We start from the raw sequence: 19,872 nt of genomic DNA, 5'->3' as shown, positions 1-19,872 counted from the left end.
CAGGGGTGAAATCTGTGTCTCCTGCATTGCAGGCGGATTCTTTACTGCAGAGTCACCTGGGAAGCTGACCTATTGGTCCCCTCTGCTTCTAAGATTCCTTGACATAAAATATGCCATACCTCCATGAGTTTCACTTTTTAGGGAGAAAGAAAGTCACAGTGCTCTTGGGTGAACTGTTGGTCAGAGTATCCTAGTCTGTCCTGCAGAAGCCTGCAGGTTTAGAAGATAGGAGGTGGCCCTGAAGAGAGAAGAGCCAGGGTCTGCATCCTGTCTGTCCATGTGATGACCAAAGAAGTGGGAATGGCAATGGGGAGGGGGGCAGGGAGGCCCAAGAGCTAAGAAAAAAGAAAGTGAAAGTGTTCGTCTCTCCGTTGTGTCCAACTCTTTGCAACCCCATGGACTGTAGCTCACCAGGCTCCTCTGTCCATGGGGTTCTCCAGCAGTGGGTAGCCATTCCCTTCTCCAGGGGATCTTCCTGACTGAGGGATCGAACCTGATTCTCCTTGCATAATTGCAAGCAGATTCTTCACCATGTGAGCCACCAGGGAAGCTCCTAAGAGCCAAGAGGACAGATCATAGACAAGAGAAGAAATGACAGGGCTCTCTAGAGGCACAGTCAATTATAACCCACAAAATCTGGTTACAGTGTAGGAAGGGATAGGGGATTATGGGGCAAAAGGGTCTGAGAGATGAGAGTCTATACTAGAGAAACTCAGGCAGCATGGCTGAGGAAGTGAGAGGAATCCTATAGCCTTTAACAAGTTACAGTCAATATCTCCCTTATCTGTCTAGTTCATCTAAAAATGGGGCAATAATCCCTTTATGCTGGTCTGAGCACCTGAGCACAAATAGATCCTCCCACAACACTGGTGTTGGGATCTATTGGCCCACCCCGAATAAAAGAAATGCATGGACACTTCTGACCATGAGCTTCTCAACACTCACAAAGCAGGTATTTTGATTCAGAAAGTGGGTATTTTTACCCATGGCTTCATCAAAACTAGTATGTATTTTTATTTGATTAAATTCTTATAAAGAGAACACACACACAATATTCAAACTGTGCACTGTTACAGAATAACCATGCCTGAAGGGTAATTGAATCCACTATTAAATTTCAACAAAAATTTTTTTTCTAAAGCAAAACCAAATGAAATGGCTTACTCGTTACTTTCCTTCAAGTACTAGCTGTGACCTTATCAACTTATTCCTCTCCCTGGACCTCAAATTTCCCATAACTAAAATTCAAGGGGCACTGGGCCAAATGTGCTTGAGGAGCCTTTTTGGGTCTTTGCTTTGCTTCCATTCTAGCGCCCTTGGGAAAGCAGAGGACTGAGTCCTTTATGTGTCCAGAAAGAATGACTTCTATTTGCCACTGTCAGACTTGTGTCCCGAGCACCTCGGAAGCTGGCTTAGAATATCTAAACCTTAATGACGCCTTTGCTTTTCTTCTCTTGTCAAGAAATTCCAGGATGATGTTTTTCCTCTTGTTACATAGCCCTGTAATTTATATCCTGTGGTCTCAGAGGTTCATTCACGTCCCAGGAACATCTGCCTGCTGTTCCCCCTTCAAATTCAATGTTTGTTTGCAATTAAATTTGCAAGAGAGTCCCCTGGAGCAGAAACTAGAGTGATAAGATCTCTCCCATCACTTCCGAAACATCCCCTCACTAACAAGTCAGGGCTGCCTTAGATTTGCAAGTGAAACTACAGCCCCGGAGGCTCATGCATGGCGGGCTGGGGATACCCATTTGCCACATGGGCTTAAGACTTTACTCATCAATTGGATACATTTATGGGAGATGGAAATAGCAACTGGGAAGAAGAGAGCCCTGGTTGGATAACAACCTTCTTTGAGGCCAGACAAAGCCATCTCTACTGAGGTTACTGACAGACATGCTATGAAACATGGAAATCAGAGGCCATGTAAGTACTTAGAATTAGGTTATTTGAACCCAATAAAAATAAGTGGCCCTTTATAAAAACTTTTTATTGTCTTTCTATTTCAGTGTGCTTTGCTTCTCAGGAATAAGAGCCAAAATGAGTAAGTGTTATTTGGCTTAACCATTATGGTGTATATCTGACTTCAAGTCTTGACTCAGAATTCTGTTTATCATCAAACTGCTTCATGATTAGAGGGCCCCCTTCATCCGACAATCCCGTAGTGCTTACTCATAGTTCTAAGATGTTTTCAGTGGTGTTTGGGATTTCAGTTCCCTTTGAATGGGTTTTCCAGAGCATTTAGAGGATATGGTTCCAAAGGAGCTGCCTCTAGGGCACTAAGTGGGTCTTCACTACCTGAGGCTCACAGGGAAGATTCCTGGAGTAGCACTGCAAGTGGGTCCTCCAGCCAGACTCTCCTGACCTTTGATCTCCAAAGGGTCATGACATAGCTACTCTGCTTCAGTCTGTCTTACCTGAAGGCTCTATCAAAGTATACCACTTGCATGCAACTGAGATCCAGTGCTGTGGACTGTAGGATGATGTAGGATGTAGAGATGGTTTCCCAGTCTCCAGTGCTTACAGGCTCACCCCAAACTCAGATGCTCATGGGGGATCAAACCAGATACAAGGCTTGATGCTACATTATGTGCCAAAGCAGAGGGCACTCTAGGCCAGAGATGGTGTGCTAGGGTGTCACAGAAGTGGTAAAACTGGGAAGGGGCAGGGAGGGGAAGGTGTGATGAAACAGACACGGCACAACATTCAGACTCTGCTTTTCAGAGCAAGAAAACTAGAATGTGAGGTCAGCACCTTTATTTGGTTGACTCACTGATGTATGCCAACCACTTAGAACAGTGCCTGGCACATAGCAGGCCTTCCAAAGAGAATGTGTTGCTCTAGATGTCCATCGACAGATGAATGGATAAAGATGCTGTGGTACATATACATAATGGAATATTACTCAGCCATAAAAAGAAATGCATTTGAGTCAACTCTAAGAGGTGGATGAACTGAGATCCTATTACATGAGTAAGAAATAAGTCAGAAAGAGGAAAAACAAATTTCATATATTAACGCATATACATGGAATCTAGAAAGATGGTACTGATGAACCTACCTTCAGGGCAGCAATGGAGATACAGACATAGAGAACAGGCTTGTGGACACAGTGGGAGAAGGAGAGGGTTGGATGAATTAAGAGAGGAGCATGGAAACCTACACATTATTATATGTAAAATAGAGAGCCAGTGGAAATTCACTGTAAGACACAGGGAGCTCAACTCAGTGTTCCGTGAGGTTTGGGATGGGGTGGGAGGTAGGAGGGAGGTTCAAAGAGGGAGGGGACATATGAATATGTATGCCTGATTCACGTTGCTGTATGGTAGAAACCAATACAATACTGTAAAGCAATTATCCTCCAATTAAAAATAAATAAATTAAAAAATGTATCAAAGGGGAAAAAAGAAAAAAGAATGTGTTGCTGAGTGCAGTGGAAGTCTAGGTTCCACCTTTTCCCTCCCTCCTGGCCACCTTCCTACAGACTCAGAAGGCTGCTGCACAAATCTAACCATCCTGTGGGTCAGCATACTTGGGGAACAAACTGTATACAGCTGAGGTCTCTTACAAATAGCATTGAACACATTTAATGCATCTGGCTTAACTGCTGCTGCCAAAAAGATTTAAAGCCACAACCACTCTCTTTGAAGTTACCCCTAAGCTTTTACTCACCCAAAGGTTTCAAATGCTACAACTAGGCCCATGGTGATTTTGTTGCTTCTAGACCACTCGCCCTCCAGCTCTGGGTTGAGCAACTGTGTGGTCTTGGGCAAGCCACATAACCTCTTAAAAGATTCTTTTTCCTCCTTTTCAAAATTAATGGGTTAGACTAGATTATCTTAAGGTTCCTTCTCAAATAATGATTCAAGAGATTGGAATTTGGTATTTAACACCACTTCTTGGCTCTAGAGAAGACAGCGTGTTTGTTATTCACCCTTTTGCCAGGAAAACCACAGTGACCTCCCAGTCGCTTTCTTCACCCACGAGGAAGGTGTGGTTGACTTGTTCTAGCTTTAAGAAGACTGGTTTTGCTCTTTCTCCTCTTGTAGTGGACCATTCTGACCCTCCCATTTTAAAGTATGCTGGATGTTTTCTTCTCTTTTCTCCCCTACTCAGAGCCTTTGCCTCCATAATATCTGGTTGAGAAACTTGGAGCCACACTGTGGTATCGTGACCATAAACCTCCCCTCTCTAGGACCTTCTTTCTTTTGTTCCCTTAGATGCTCCCTGCCAATCTATATCCTCTTCCTCTCACTTTATATTCTGCTTTAATTTGATAAATATCTCCTTGAAGCTTTACTGAAGAATCTTTTTCCATTAGACTCTACAACCAGTATAGCTGTCATCCATCATGCCTCTACTGGGTACCAAACACTTCATGGAAATTACCTCCTTAATCTATACCAGGGACTTTCCTGGTAGACCAGTCGTTAAGAATCTGCCTCTCGAAGTAGAATACGAGGGTTCAATCCCCGGTGAACAAAGATCCCACATGCCGTGGAGCAACTAGGCCTGTGCGCTGCAACTACTGAGATCTCCTGGCACAACTAGAGAATTGATGCAACACAATGAAAGATCCTGCTGGACGCAACAAAGATCCTGCATGCTGCAACTAAGATTTAAATCTTTACTAAAACTCTATGATGTTGACATGACCCTCCCCATTTTATTTTTTTTAAATATTACATCTTATCTTTTTACTTTCTTTTTTAAAATATTTATTTATTCATTTATTTTCGGCTGTACTGGGTCTTCACTGCTGTGCCCAGGCTTTCTTTACTTGCAGCTAGCCGGGGCTACTCTCTAGTTGCAGTGTGCAGGATTCTCATTCCAGTGGCTTCTCTTGTTGCGTAGCATAGGCAATAGGTGCGAGAGCTCAGTAGTTGTGGCACGTGGGTTAGCTGCCCTGTGGCGTGGGGTTAGTTGCCCTGCAGCGTGTCGAATCTTCCTAGACCAGGGATCAAACCCGTGTGCCCTGTACTGGTAGGTCGACTTTTAACCACAAGACTACCAGGGAAGTCTTTCCCCATTTTAAAGTTGAGGGCAATGATGTTTAGGGAAGTCACCGACCCTGCCCAATTAAGAACGTGCAGGACTGGAGATTCAAGCTCAGGCTCGTGTGCCTCAAAGCCCATGGGTCTCCTTCATTCTACTAAAGACAGGAACACTATTCAGGGCTTCCCAATGTGCACTTGCAGTTTATTGGTCACCTCTAGATTCAGAGAATTTACAAGTTGGAACATATTTAATAAATTACTTAGTTTCACTTATTTCTAGTAGAACTTAAGAAATATAAGAACATAGCCACACAGAAGAAAGGAATGATATAATTATTACATGGAGGAATGCACACATATACATTTATATTTTTAATAAAAATGTAAAGTTTATCTTTACAAGCTTCCATGGAACATTTACAAAAATTGGAATATTTGACCACAAACAAAGCTTCGATCCGTTCTCTAAGGCTGGAATTGTATTGTGTATAATATGCCCCAAACTGTCTTGCATGCATTATCTCCCACTACATGCATGTACTTAATGTTCTGGTCAAGAAAAAAAAAAAAAAAGAAAGAATTATTTGCCATTGTCTAAATATGCCTTTATAGTTTTCAATTTAATACCTTTTTTATTAATACTGTTTCTGAGGCTTGGCATGGCTTCCTCCACTATCTGTCCATAAAATGCCTAAGCATTCTTCAATCACATCTCAAATACTATTTTTTCCATAAGACTGTCCCTGATCCTCACAATAGGGTGTGATATGTTTATTAGAGTACTTTATATGTTTCCTTTAACTAACCCACTTGTTCACCTTTAGAGGACAGGAGGTGGGGTGGTTCTTATCTCCTAAGGAATCCCAGAACACTTAGCACAAACCTCATACACAAAATAGCACTCAATACAGAGCTGTGGGATTTAATTGAGAATTGCTTATTTTTGCATTGGTGCAATGTAGGAATGTGAAAAAAAGTGTAGATAGGCAGATTTCAGTACATTTTAATACAAATCACTTGGTCTTTTACATCAATTACTCATTCTGTCTTTTAAATATGCCTCGGTTGAAAATTTAGCATTCTTTCTGTCAGTTCAAATTAATTTTCTAAGCTAAAGTAAATAAATTTATGTAATATGCTGAGTCAGCAAATAAGTTAAAAATTCTTTTTTAAAGGAGAAATAACTAATTTGAGTATGCATGCCAACAATACAGTACAAGAAAATAGGGGAATAAGACACCACCATGGCATTAGCATCTAGACTAAATAAATATTTCCATTTATAAAATTTGTGACTTTCTATTAAGGCACCCAACAGTTTCTTGGCAAGTTATTTTCTCAAAAAGTAGCTACTAAAATTTTGTTTGGGTCTCTCATGATATGCCAACCATGATTAATCACTTTTCTCTAATGTAGCTGAGCTGCTTTACATGAGCTATATAAAAGGAAAGTTGAAAGGTGTAAAGGTCATATTCCTATCTGTATAGATCTTTACAGTTTGCAAAGCATATTCCTATTTGTATAGATCTTTACAGTTTGCAAAGCACTTACATTGACATTATCTTATTAATGTTCCTGGGAATTGTAGGTCCCTGTACAACTTTTTTGGAGAAGGAAATGGCAACCCACTCCAGTGTTCTTGCCTGGAGAATCCCAGGGATGGAGAAGCCTGGTGGGCTGCCGTCTATGGGGTTGCACAGTCGGACACAACTGAAGTGACTTAGCAGCAACAATGGCATTGAGATGAATACTACTATTATCCCCACTTTATAGATGAGGAAACAGAGGTCTAGAAAAAGTCTTTGTCCTATAAACACATGTTTGGAGAAAAAGGAAAAGGAAGAAAAGAAGAAAAGATAAAAATGTATCTAACAAAGGTCAAGATGGTAGACTGAGCAAAAGTACTTGTTTTTCTCTTTTCTTCCACAAATTTCATTCGAATGGCAGAAAACATATATATGTTATAAAAACAACTATAAAAGAAGTAAGGATACAATCAACAGATAAAACATTTTTGAGGAATTTCTGAATATTAAAAAGTTTATGTTGGCAAAAAATCACAGCAGAAAAACTACTAAAACAAACTACCACAGGGATGGAAAAAATTCTAAACACAGAAACCACAGGTACAATGAACAGGAGAGGCTATTTAGCAAGAGTGGTCATTAATATCAAGGACAGGACTTCTCAAAAAACAGCGAGATTAGTCATGCCTCATCTCCTCCATCGGCCAGCAGAGCAGCTGGTGGGAGATTTCAACATGTCTCTCTCAAATATTGATAGACAAAACAGACAAACATTAGCAAAGACACAGACTTAAAAAATTCTATCTACAATCTTGATTGAATAACTACATAAAAAGTCCCATACCCAGTTATTAATACCAAAAATGAACATTCTCTTCAAGCACACTCAAAATGTTTACAAAGTCTGTCCATATACTAGGCCATAAAGCAAGTTTCAACTAATTTAAAAGGATAAGCATTACAGATACCCCATTCTCTGACCATCAGTTCAGTTCAGTTCAGTCGCTCAGTCGTGTCTGACCATGAGGCAATCAAGTTAGAAACAAACTTGGGCCATACTTTTGAAAAGTGGGTTCAGTTGTGTCCAACTCTTTGCAACCCCATGGACTGTAGCCTGCCAGGCTCCTCGGTCCATGAAATTCTCCAGACAAAAAGTACTGGAGTGGGTAGCCATTCCCTTCTCCAGGAGATCTTCCCGACCCCCGACTGAAGACAGGTTCTTTACTGAGCCACCAGAGAAGCCCAATACTTTTGAAAATATGATATAATGTATGGGCCAAAAAATATCATAACAACAGTTTTAAAAACCACGTTAAATAAATAATCAAAATACTATATATCAAAAGTTAAGAATGCAACAAAAGTTATATTTCAAGGAAAAAAAAACCATTTTTAATGCTTATATTAGAACAGATTAAAGGCTGAAAATTAATGAGCTAACCATAAATTTAAGGAGTTAAACAAATTACTTAAAGGAAAAAAATCAAATGAATAAATCCAAAGAAGGTAGAAGCAAAAAGAATAGCAGAATTAATCGAATAGAAAACAAAGCTTAAGTACAGAGGCTCAACAAAGCCAAAAGTTGATTTTTCACAAAGATTGATAAATTTGACAGACTTCTCCTGAGTATGGTCAATAAAATAGAAGTCATAAAGGAACAATGCGAGGAAAAACTAAGGACATCGGCAACATCTGAAAAGATAATTAGAGGATATAATGAACATATTTATGTTAAAAAGGTAGAAAATGTAAATGAAATGGACAAGTGCCTAGACATACACAACTTTCAAACAGTATCAAGAAGAAACAGGAAGTTTTAATTTTCCTATAACCATTCAACACATTGAATCAGTGGTTTACAATTTCCCCTCAGGAAAAAACAAAAGAAACCACCGCACCAAACCAAGCCCATTTTTTCATGTGACTTTCTATAACGAGATTATAATAATTTTATTAAAACATTTCCAGAAAAAGGGAAATACTTCTGAAGTGAATTTATGAGGCCAGTATAGCCTTAAAACAAACCAGAAAGGATAGTGTAAGAAAGAAGAGTTAATAGTTCACTCATGGATACAGATTCTTAAAAATCCTCTGGACAAAATAGTCACATGTAAAATTAATTTAACAAAAATCAAAATATATCATAACGAAGTAGGATTTATCCCTGGAATGCAAGGATGGCTTAACATTATAATGTCTATTTCTGCAATAGACAGATTATAGAAGGAAAACCACATGATCATTTCAAGAGACAGAGGCAATGTCTTAGGTAAAATTCAATACCTATTCATGGTCAAAGTAAGAATCCCTTAACAAATAGAGGAGAATTTATCAACCTGATACAACCAAATACTTTCAACAAACTTCATTTTTAATTGCAAAATGTTAGAAGCATTCCCATTAAATAAGGAACAAAATAACATGAACTCTATTCAACATAATATTGGAGGTTCTAGTAAGTGCAATAAAAATAAATAGAAATAAAATGTAAAAGAATTGAAAAAGGAGAAAAAAAAACAAGTGGTCATTATTCAAAATCACTCGCAGATGACATGATTATGTACTTAGAAATCATAGATGTTCTTACAGATAATTGATTTAAATTAATAAGAGTTTAGCAAGTTGCTTTGGCATAAGATCATTTGCATTTCTAGGCATTAGCAAAAAAATAATTAAAAACTAAATAATTTGCAATAACAAAATTATAATAAGGTAGCTAGGAATAAATCTAAAATTAAAAGTGTGCAAGACCTTTATGTAAAGTTATAACACCTAATTGAAAAACTTGAAAGAAGACCTAAAGAAATGTAAGGCTTAGAGTATGTTCATGGATATAAGGACTCAATATTGGGATGATGTTAGTGCTCTTATATTGATCCACAGATTCAATATTGTTCTGCTAAAATTTCCTAAAGAATTTTTCAAAGAAAATTGAAGATTTAACTTCAAATTTCATAAAGAATATCTAAGAATAGCTAAGACACACTACAAAGTAAGAATAAGAGAGACTTCAATAAATGGTCCTGCAACCATTTATTACCAATACGGGAAAAAATGAAATTAGATCCCTTATTCACATTAAGCAGAGGAATCAATTGCAAGTATTAAAGACATAAAGTGAAATGCAAAACTCCAATAATTTTAGAAAAGAACTTGGGAAAATATCTCCATAAACTTGGATTAATAATTTCTTAAACATGACAAAGATGTAACACAACAAAATAAAACTGATAAATTCAAATAGACTAAAATGGAAGATTTCTGTTTATCAAGACTATAAACATTTAAATGCAAGGCACAAACTGGAGAACAGTCATGGAATAACAAGCAAAGGATTCATACCAAAAATACATAAAGAACACTGAAATCAGTGATGAAAAAAAGAAGAACCAAATTTAAAATCGCAAAATAATCATGAACAGGCATTTCATGGAAGAGAAAACATGAATAACTGGTATACATGTAAAAATTATTCTATATTGCAAGAGTTAGTGATCAGAGAAGTGTCAGTTCACATACGCTAAAACATTTTATACCTACTGTATCAGCAAGAATTAGCCTGCCTGATAATGCCAACCATTGACACGGAGATAGATAATTGAGAACTCTTAAACACTGCTAGTGGAAGTGAAAAGTGATGCAACCCTTTAGAAATCAATTTGACAGGGCTTCCCTGGTGGCTCAGTGGTAAAGAATCTGCCTGCTAATGCAGGAGACAAGGGTTCGATCCCTGATCCAGGAAGATCCCACATGCCCTGGAGCAGCTAAGCCACTGCGCCACAACTATTGAGCCTGCGCTTTAGAACCTGGGAGCTGCAACTACGGAAGTCCTGGCACCCCGAACCCATGCTCTGCAACGAGGAGCCACCGCAATGAGAACTAAAGAGTAGCCCCAGCTCACTGCAACCAGTGAAGAGCCTGTGTAGCAACAAAGACCCAGCACTGCCAAAACTAAAATAAATAAAATTTAAAAAAGAAATCAATTTGACATCATATTGTAGAGTTAAACAAACACATATTCTATGACCCAGTAACTCAACTCCTAGGTATACGCCCTAAAGGAATCCTTGCACATATATGTGAAGATATGTTCCAAAATGTTCATACTCCAGATCTATCAACAGTTAAAAATATGGTATATTCACATAGATGGATACTATGTAGCAGTGAAAATGAATGAACCACAGATACATGCATTCTCCTGTTGACAAAAAATCAATTTGAATTAAAAAAAAAAATCAAGATAACGTGTCTTTGTAACTCAAAACCAAACAAAATCAAACAAATATATTCGTTAGAGATACATACATATATATGTATTATTTCTAAAAAAACAAAGAAATTACAATCATAAAATTCAGAATGATGTTTCTCTCTGAGGGAGAGAAGTGAGGAGGCCGTACCTGGGAGCAACATAGAGCGTTGAAAATGTTTTATTTCTTTAGTTGGGTGGTGGGCTCTTAGGTGATTGTTTTGTTATTTTGCTTTATGACTTGCTTATATAGTATATATATATTGTAATATACTAAATATTATGCATATTTTAGAAACAAAAGAGAAGGAAAAAAGGTACTCAAAGACTACCACTCCATAAAAGAGCTGGTTATATGACTGAGTTCAATGGAGCTTCAAGAAAAGGCTAATTCCTCTGTTGTTTAAACTATTTCAAAGCACACTAAAGTATGAGAAACTTTTGAATGTACTTTACAAAACTAGTAAAACCCACTCTAGCCCAATAAAAGACTCCCATGAATCAACAGTACTCATTTTTTTAAAAAAGACAAATTTTAAAATAAAATATTCACAAATAAAATCCATTAGCAAACAATGAATAAATCACTATGATTAAGAAAGTTAAGTTCTAAGAATGCAAAGAGAATCCAACATTAAAAATTCTATTAATATAATTCCCTAAGTAGATGAAAAGATTATATCATATCATTTTATGAAGGTAAATAGAGTTAGATAAAAATTTAACAACCATTTTCTACAAAAACATAGAAAGGAAATTGTAACTAGATAAAATTTATCTACTTAAAACACCTGGCAGGCATCACACTTAGTGATGAAATATTACAAACTTTCCCATTTAAGTCCAGAAGAGGACAAGAATGTTCATTTTCACTGTGCTAATTCGACACTGTATCCTGGGAATCCTAGCAACTACATTAGACAAAAGGTAAAAACAAGAGGCACCATGTCTCAGAAAAGAAGCAAAACTCATTGTCTGCACGTCTTAGGCATATGTACACATCCTTATGCTTGTAAATGTGTAGGAGTGGTTCTTGAAGGACAGATGCCAAATTGTTATTCATGGTTTCATTAGGGGAGGGAAGAGAAATTGGGAGTGAGTGAAAGGAAAGAGGAACCTTTAATTTTTCATTCTTTGCATTTCTTTATTGCTTGAATTTGTTTTTACAACAGTGAGTTTTCATAATGAAAGGAAAAAATATATATCTGGAATCTAGAAAAATGGTACTGATGAACTTATTTGCAGGGCAGGAACAGAGATGCAGACATAGAGAATGGACTTGTGGATACAGCAGAGGAAGGAGTGGGTGGGACAAATTCAGAGCGTAGCATTGAAATATATGTTACCACATGTGAAATAGATAGCTAGGTGGGAAGTTGCTGTATACCAAAGGAGCTCAGCCTGGTGCTCTGTGATACCTAGAGTGGGAGGCTCAAGAAAGAGGGAATTTTAAAAAAAAAATAAAAGAAGAAGGAGGGGATTTATTTGTATATATACATATATATGCTTATGGTTGATGCATATTATTGTATGGCAGAGACCAACACAACATTATAGAGCAATTACCCTCCAATATAAAAAACCTGCCAAAAGTCATATGGCTAGACATGGTAGACCTAAGGCTCAAACTCAGATCTTGCACTATCAAATCAGTTTCACATAGTTTATTTTTTATTTTATTCATAAGAAAGAGAAAAAGGTGGAGCCACTGAGAATTACGCACAAAGAATCAGTCACTCCGGGTATTACACTGATCCTTCATTCCTATTTGCCACAAATAATACCTTCAGGTATTAATAATGATGGTGACCTTCTTATAAAGGCAGTCACTTCTATCTTCATATTTCATTTATTTTAATCCTTGGGAAATAATTTCAATAACCTATGACCAAGAAAATGTTATACAATGGTAGCCAAGATGATGTGTCATAAAAATATAATCTTAAGACTATAGGGACAGATGTCCAAGAGAGAGGGAATGTATGTTTACATGTAACTGATTTACTTCAATGTATAGTGGAACCTAACACAACACTGTAAAGCAATTAGATTTCAATTCTTTTTTACAGAATTTCTGGACCTTCCAAAGGCACAGAAAACTCCAACCCTTGGGATCCAGGTGACTGACAAATCTCCTGACACATTCCTCACATTCTGTAATCTGAACTGTTTCCAGAATATGTTAAATTCTTTCTTATTTCTGTGACTCTACAGATGTTTTCCCTCTGCCAAGAACATCCTCCTTCCCTGTTTTTCCCTTTAAGATGCCTACCTATCCCTGCAGAGGAGTTAACACAGCAGACCTGACTATTCTTTAAAAACATTTGCTTATGAGGTTGGCCATTGGCTAGCGTCTGGGAACTTAGATATTGGAACAGCGCTCACCATTCCCAGAAGTGGTAGGAGTGGCTCACTTGCATATAGTATGTGAACAATATGGTTTATGCTGAAGAGAAGTTTCCCTTCGGGAGTGTGTAATATTGGTACATGGCAGGCAGAGAGTGCCTGTGTGGCCAGCCCCCAACAAACACCCGAGGTGCTGAGTCTCTACGAACTTGCTTGGTTGGCAGTATTTCACAAGTATTGTCACAACACATTCCTGGGGGAATGAAGTAGGGCCTATGTGACTCCACTGGGAGAAGATCCTTGGGAGCTTCCTCCTGGTTTCTCCCCAGCTTCACCCCATGCACTTTTTCCTTGTTGACTTTGCTCTGTCACTGTGATAACTAATAGCTGTATGTGCAACTATATGCTGAGTTAAAGAATCACTGTGAATCGGTGAACCTGGGGGTTGTCTTCAAGACCCTCAATGCACAACCCTTTGAGTTTTTCAAACTGACATTGTTTCTGGAGTCTTTCTTCACTTTCTTAGGCAGACTTCATTGCTTCTTTGCCTCTGCACTTGCAATTAAAGAGTTTCTTATTGTATAATCATTAACTGTTTACACCCTGTCCCCCTTTGAAAGTATAAGCTCATCAAGACAAAGACCTTAAGTTTTGGTCTTCCTTTTTCCACCACTGAGGTGGCACACTCTGGTAGCATTTGCAATAGTAATTGGAGTGATAGCCAATCAGGGCTGTTCACTCTGTGCCTGGCACATCAAGCTGAGAGCTATGCACATACTATCACATTTTTTAAACCTTTAAAAAAATGAAATAGTTGATTTGCAATATTATATAAATGTCACATTTATATATTATATAAATTTAAGGTGTACAACACATAGAGATTCACGATTTTTAAAGGTTACACTCCATTTATAGTTATTGCCTATATTCCTTTTGCTATTCCAATATACCCTTATAGCTTATTTATTTTTTATATAGTAGTTTGTACCTCTTAATCCTACACTGCTATCTTGCCACTAGTAACCACTTGTAACCACTAGTCTGTCCTCCATATCTGTGAGTCTAGTGGCCGGCGGTAATCCTTTCAACCACCCCTTAACATAGCTAATGTGTCATCACTCATTATTAGAGAAAGGCAAGTCAAAACTACAATGAGATATCACCTCACACAGGTCAGAATGGAACCAACATCAAAAAAATCTACAAACAGGGCTTCCCTGGTTGTCCAGTGGTTAAGATCTGTCTTGCAGTGCAGGGGACACCAGTTCAACCCCTTGTGCAGGAAGATCCCACCTGCCGTAGAGTAACTAAGCCCATGTGCCAAAACAACTGGGCTCAAGAGCCTGTGAGCTGCAACTATTGAGCCCACGTGCCTATAGCCCACGCTCTGCAACATGCGAAGCCACCACAATGAGAAGCCCATCAATACAACTAGAGAGTAGCCCCCATTCTCTGCAACTAGAGAAAGCCCACACAAAGCAACGAAGACCCAGTGCAGTCAAAAATAAAAGTAAAACTTAAGAAAATCTACAAATAATAAATGCTGGAGAGGATGTGGAGGAAAGGAAATTCTTTTGCCCTGTTGGTGGGAATGTAAATTGATACAGCCACTGTGGAGAACACTATGGAGAGTCCTCAAGGAACTAGGAATAAAACTACTATATGACCCAGCAATACCACTACTGGGCAAATACCCTGAGAAAACCATGACTGAAAAAAATACACATTCCCCAATGTTCACTGCAACACTATCTACAATAGCTAGGACATGGAAGCAACCTGGAGGTGCATCAAGAGATGAATGGATAAAGAAGTTATGGTACAAGTATACAGTGGAATACTACTCAGCCATGAAAAGGAACAAATTTGAGTTAGTTGAACTGAGGTGGATGAACCATGAGCCTGTTATACGGAATGAAATAAGTCAGAAAGAGAAAAACAAATATTGTGCATATTAAAGTATATATATGGAATCTAGAAAAACGGTACTGATGAACCAACCACCTGCAGGGCAGGAAGAGAGGCAGGTATAGAGAACAGATTTGTGGACACAGCCAGAGAAGGAGAGGGTGGGATGAACTGAGAGAGTAGCACTGAAATATGTATATTACCATATGGAAAACAGATGGCCAGTGGGACGCTGGTGTATAACACAGGGAGCTCAACTCGGCGCTCTGTGACAACCTAGTGGGGTGGAAAGGGTTGGGAGGGAGAATCAAGAGGGAGGGGAGATAGGTATACTTGTGGCTGATTCATGTTGTTGCATAGCAGGAATCAACCCAATATTGTGAAGCAATTATCATCCAATTCAAAAGAATTTAAGAAACGAGAAAACAGAGGGTTATAAGTAGGTGTTTAAATGAACGAACGAGCCAGCTAAAGAACATCATTTTAGCCCTAAAGGAATCACTGAGCTGAACTGACTTCAGTGTTACGCCTACTAGCTCACGTACACTTCACCTTAGCATGGGCTATGAGCAATTGCTGAGGATGTTATCTGTTACATCACATGTTTTATTTATTACCAAGTGATTTATTATTACATCATATATTTTAATATTATTCTTTAACTAGATAAGACATGTTTACTACACACATTTCAAAAGGAACTAAAGGCGTATAATAAATTGTAAGTTTCACCAGCTCTCCTTCCCTAGCCAGGCTATATTCTCCCCCATTTTCTCATAAATCCTCCCAGAGAGAGGAAGGACAAAGACATTAACACATGTTACACAAAGGATAGCACTTTATACGTCATTCTTTTCTTACATATCCTGGGAGTCATTTCCTATCAGAGCATGTAGAGGTACCCTGTTCTTTCTGAATGTCTTGGTGGTTGTAACCAAGGACAGAACAACCCAGTCTGGGGTCCGTGCATGGATTGGAGAACAAACACAGAGAAAGATTGTTCTGTCTTTCCTTTCCTGGTTGCAGGAGCATCAAACTAAGAACACTGAGGCCCTTGAACGCCTTTGTCCTTTCACAAAGAACAGCATTGGTGTCCTCTTGTACAGGCTGTGTGCATCCCCTGAGAATGTAAAGGACTGTGAATCATGCTGGACTTTGGGCTCATTAGTTCCCTATTGAGGGGCATTTAGGCTGCTGTAATAGCCACATGATGGAAGGTGGCTTAGAGGGCAAATTCAGAGTAAATCTATATGATAAAGTATTAGAAATGGAAAAGTTGAGTCAAAGAGATATTTATTATTTATTTTTAATTTTAAAAATTGAGATAGTATTCACATACCATAAAATCTGCTCTTTTATTTTTATTTTTTTGGGGGGATAATCTGCTCTTTTAAAAGGCAAGACCCATAACTGTTAGCAGCTGAGATATTTATTTTTAGTAGATTTTTTTTTTAATGTGGACCACCTTTAAAGTCTTTATTGAATTTGTTACAACACTGCTTCTGTTTTATGCTTTGGTGTTTTGGTCATGGGCCATATGAGATCTTAGCTCCCTGACCAGGGTTTGAACCCATGCCCCCTACATTGGAAAGTGAAGTCTTAACCACTGGACTGCCGGGAAGTACCCTGAGATATTTATTTTTAATTTTGATAAGTTTTGCCAAATTGCTTCATCAAAATGGAAATAAATGTATTTTTGACTCACTTCTAAGAATTTGTCTCACCACAGTGTACAGAACTATATAGGTTTCTAGCTCCTTCCTCATCGCTCCCCACATAGAACAGTATCTCATTGGTCTTCATTCCCTGAAGGACAGGGAAGCCTGGCATGCTGCAGTCAATGGGGATGCAAAGAGTTGGACTCTACTGAGAGACTAAACAACAACATTGGTCTTATCTCAGAAGATAAGTCCAAGTCCAGGGAATGCACAGGGACACCCCCCCACACCGTTCCGTGGCACGCTGCAAAGAAACTGGGATCCTAGCATGTTTCCCACACTGACAAATGCACCTAAAGTCCAGCATGACTCACAGTCCTTTACATTCTTTCGAGAGATGTACACAGTCTGTGCAAGCTGTGTACCAATGCTGTCCTATTGTGACAAGGGCAAAGGCATTCTAGGGACCTCGGTGTTCTTAATTTAATGCTCCTGCAACCAGAAAATTAAAGAAGGAATAGTGTTCCTCTGTGTTTGTTCTCCAAACATATAGTGACCTCATACTGGGTTGTTCTGTCCTTGGTTGACAGTCACCAGTGCCAACAGTGCCAGCAACAGGACACTGAATAAGGTTTGCTTTGAACCACACCGTCTCTTCCCACCACCTGCCAGTCCCTGGCGATCTGGCAGGACCTCACCCCCTAGAAAACTGAGTCTGCGAGCTGCTGCCCAGAGTTTGTGTCCATCCACACTGAGAACACAGCCAGCCGGGTACCACTAGGCGTATAACACTGTCTTCCCCTTCCTTCCTTTTCCTCATGTGTTTTTATGAACATCCAAAGGAAAGATAATCAAAACCTGCAAGAAAACTGGCTGGCCGAGAAAATGAAAACCTGGGTGACACATGGATGAGGCCACGTGTTTACAGGTGCCTTTTGTAAGTAACATGGCCATAAAACAAGAGGCTCTTATAAAGAAATGTCACATTCTCCAAAGCTCTGTATAAATGACATTCTGTTTAAGGAGGGGAGGGGCATTTCATACTTATGCTCCTTCTTCGTCGTTTCATTTCCAACAAGGGGAAAGGAGTCCTAACTGTACAGTTTTCTAGGAGCAGAGTAGTTATGGAGCCAAGATTTTGCAGCAGCACACAAGGAAGGAAGGAAGGAAGGAAGGAAAACTAGAATGAAAAGAGGAAAAGGCATGGGAGGGTCTTTATTTAGCATAGCAGGCTAGAACAAAGGAACAGACAGCAGGCATTCCTCACCTCTGATTGGTTTTTCTGACTATTAAGCACACACACTTTAACTCAAAAGACAGAACTCCTGCCTTCCTCACCCGCAGGCTGAGCACCGTCGGAACAGAGTCAAGATTTGGATGAGCCCGTGTAATCCCCTTTCATTTTTCATCTGCTGTGCTGATTGTAAAGTGAAACAGAGCCACTGCCCTCTCCGAATGTGACACAAGGCTCGAAGCCCACGCGTTGCAGGGTCCCCGGGAGCCAGCTGCGTGCAGGTAACTGGAGCCTGCCCTTCGCCTCGCTGTTAATAAGAGTAATTGGCGCGCCACTGAGGGACTGCTGGAGCGCTGTGATTTGCTCCGTACGGGGGTCTCCCCAGACCATATGCGCATGCAGCGGTGATAGAAATATTTTCCATATGAGCTCTCCCCTCACATGCTTAAGTGCTCCAGGCTGAGTCAGGCTGGCCCATTTGTCATTTACTCTCCACACTGAAAAATCAACAGGGAAGCTGCGAACTTCAACTGCAACTAGAGGGCAATGGTCTGTCTGCTTTCAGCCTCCAGCATCACGAACCCAATTCAGTTCCTCCAGCTCCCATTCAGGACCCCTACCTCCGATCCACACCCCCCACCCCACAGGCCCAGAAAATATCTGCAGAGGACATGGGTAACTAACAGGCTAAAAGCCCAGGACAAATGACCCGTGGCCACACGCCTCTACGCCACATGTCTGTTTTCAACGGAGTAACGAGCCTGCTGCAACCACAGCTTGCCCTGCAGCCTGGATTTGGGAGCAGCTCCCTTCCACTCCTCTTAGAAAAGGGAAAGTCATTACGGGAGGCTTTCAGAGCTCTTTCTGTCCCCGCAATGCTAACAAAAGGCAGAGCTGTGAAGTGGCCCCGTGGCATTTCTAGGAGATACAGTTTGCACTTGGCTTTTCAAAGGGAAGATGGATTCAGGAAAAAGGCTGTCTTTTCATAACTCAGCCCTCAGTTTCCAAGACTTTCCATCAGAATAAGAAGTAAAAGGAGTGGATGAGGTAAATTTGTTGCAGGCTTCTTTGCAGGTGAGGGTGGCTACACCCAAGAGCTTCCCTCTCCAGCCCATATGATCATCCTTTCCAATCTCTGCCTGTGTCAAAAACTGGCTCCTACAGGCACCTATGATGTTCAGAAATGTATCCAGCAAACATGAGCTAAGCCAATAAGAATAAATTATCCTCATGGGTCTTAAACATGCCTCCCATCTATGGCAGATCTAGGACGCTCCAAGACCTGTTATATACCACTATCCTTCTTCAAACCTATGGTACTAAGTTAAGCACAGATTTTTTTTTCCCCCAAGCACATCAAAGTTAAAGAGGAGAAAAACGAAATGCAAAGCAGCAAAGAAAAGCAATTCCTCTAGCTTGCATAAGCAATACTGGAGAAATATTCTCAACAGGTAACAGTCCCTACTGGAATCTGACAAGTACATTTTTTTTTTTTTTGGCAACAACAGAATTAGAAATGTACATGCTCCAGATATCTGTCACCAAGGCCATGCCAATCCCCTGGTGTGGCCACTGTACCAGAAAAAGTTTTCAGAAATTACAAGATTTTTTAAGAAGCAAAGAAATTTTCCTATAAGAAAAGGCAAGGCAAGCCTAAAAAAGCAAAATAAAGCATTACTCTTTGCACACCATAAAAACCCCTTGCCTGATCCCTCTTGGTAGATAGAAGAGGAAATTTAATGCTGACAAAAATACAACTTCTGACAAGATATTTTATTTGGCTTACCTCTCCCCCAGGTCTTGCTAACACTGCTGTTTGAACGTGGAGCAATGTTAATATCAGGTAGCTGACAAACATTATTACCCAAAGTTAGAACTACCCTAGAGGAGAACTCCGTCTGCCAAGTGCTAACAGCTAGCAGATGCACTTGTGTCTCGGGATTCCAGC

At 39.5% G+C, this 19,872-nt stretch overlaps 1 protein-coding gene across 6 annotated transcripts in view; it reads right to left on the bottom strand.

The window, feature by feature from the left end:
* THSD4 (thrombospondin type 1 domain containing 4) overlaps window positions 1–19,872 on the bottom strand; it is a 630,092-nt gene that overhangs the window by 207,680 nt on the left and 402,540 nt on the right. The window contains exon 1 of one of the 6 annotated variants that reach the window (XM_043470957.1): window positions 19,711–19,869. The exons of the other annotated variants lie outside the window; for them this stretch is intronic. Coding sequence (XP_043326892.1) covers window positions 19,711–19,782 — 72 coding nt within the window. The 5' untranslated portion in view covers window positions 19,783–19,869. Of the gene's footprint in view, window positions 1–19,710; window positions 19,870–19,872 lie in introns of those variants that run through there. 6 annotated transcript variants of the gene reach the window in all.

This window comes from Cervus canadensis, chromosome 6 (genome assembly GCF_019320065.1).
Source record: "Cervus canadensis isolate Bull #8, Minnesota chromosome 6, ASM1932006v1, whole genome shotgun sequence".
Lineage (NCBI taxonomy): Eukaryota > Metazoa > Chordata > Mammalia > Artiodactyla > Cervidae > Cervus > Cervus canadensis.
This window is presented reverse-complemented; position numbering and strand designations above follow the sequence as displayed.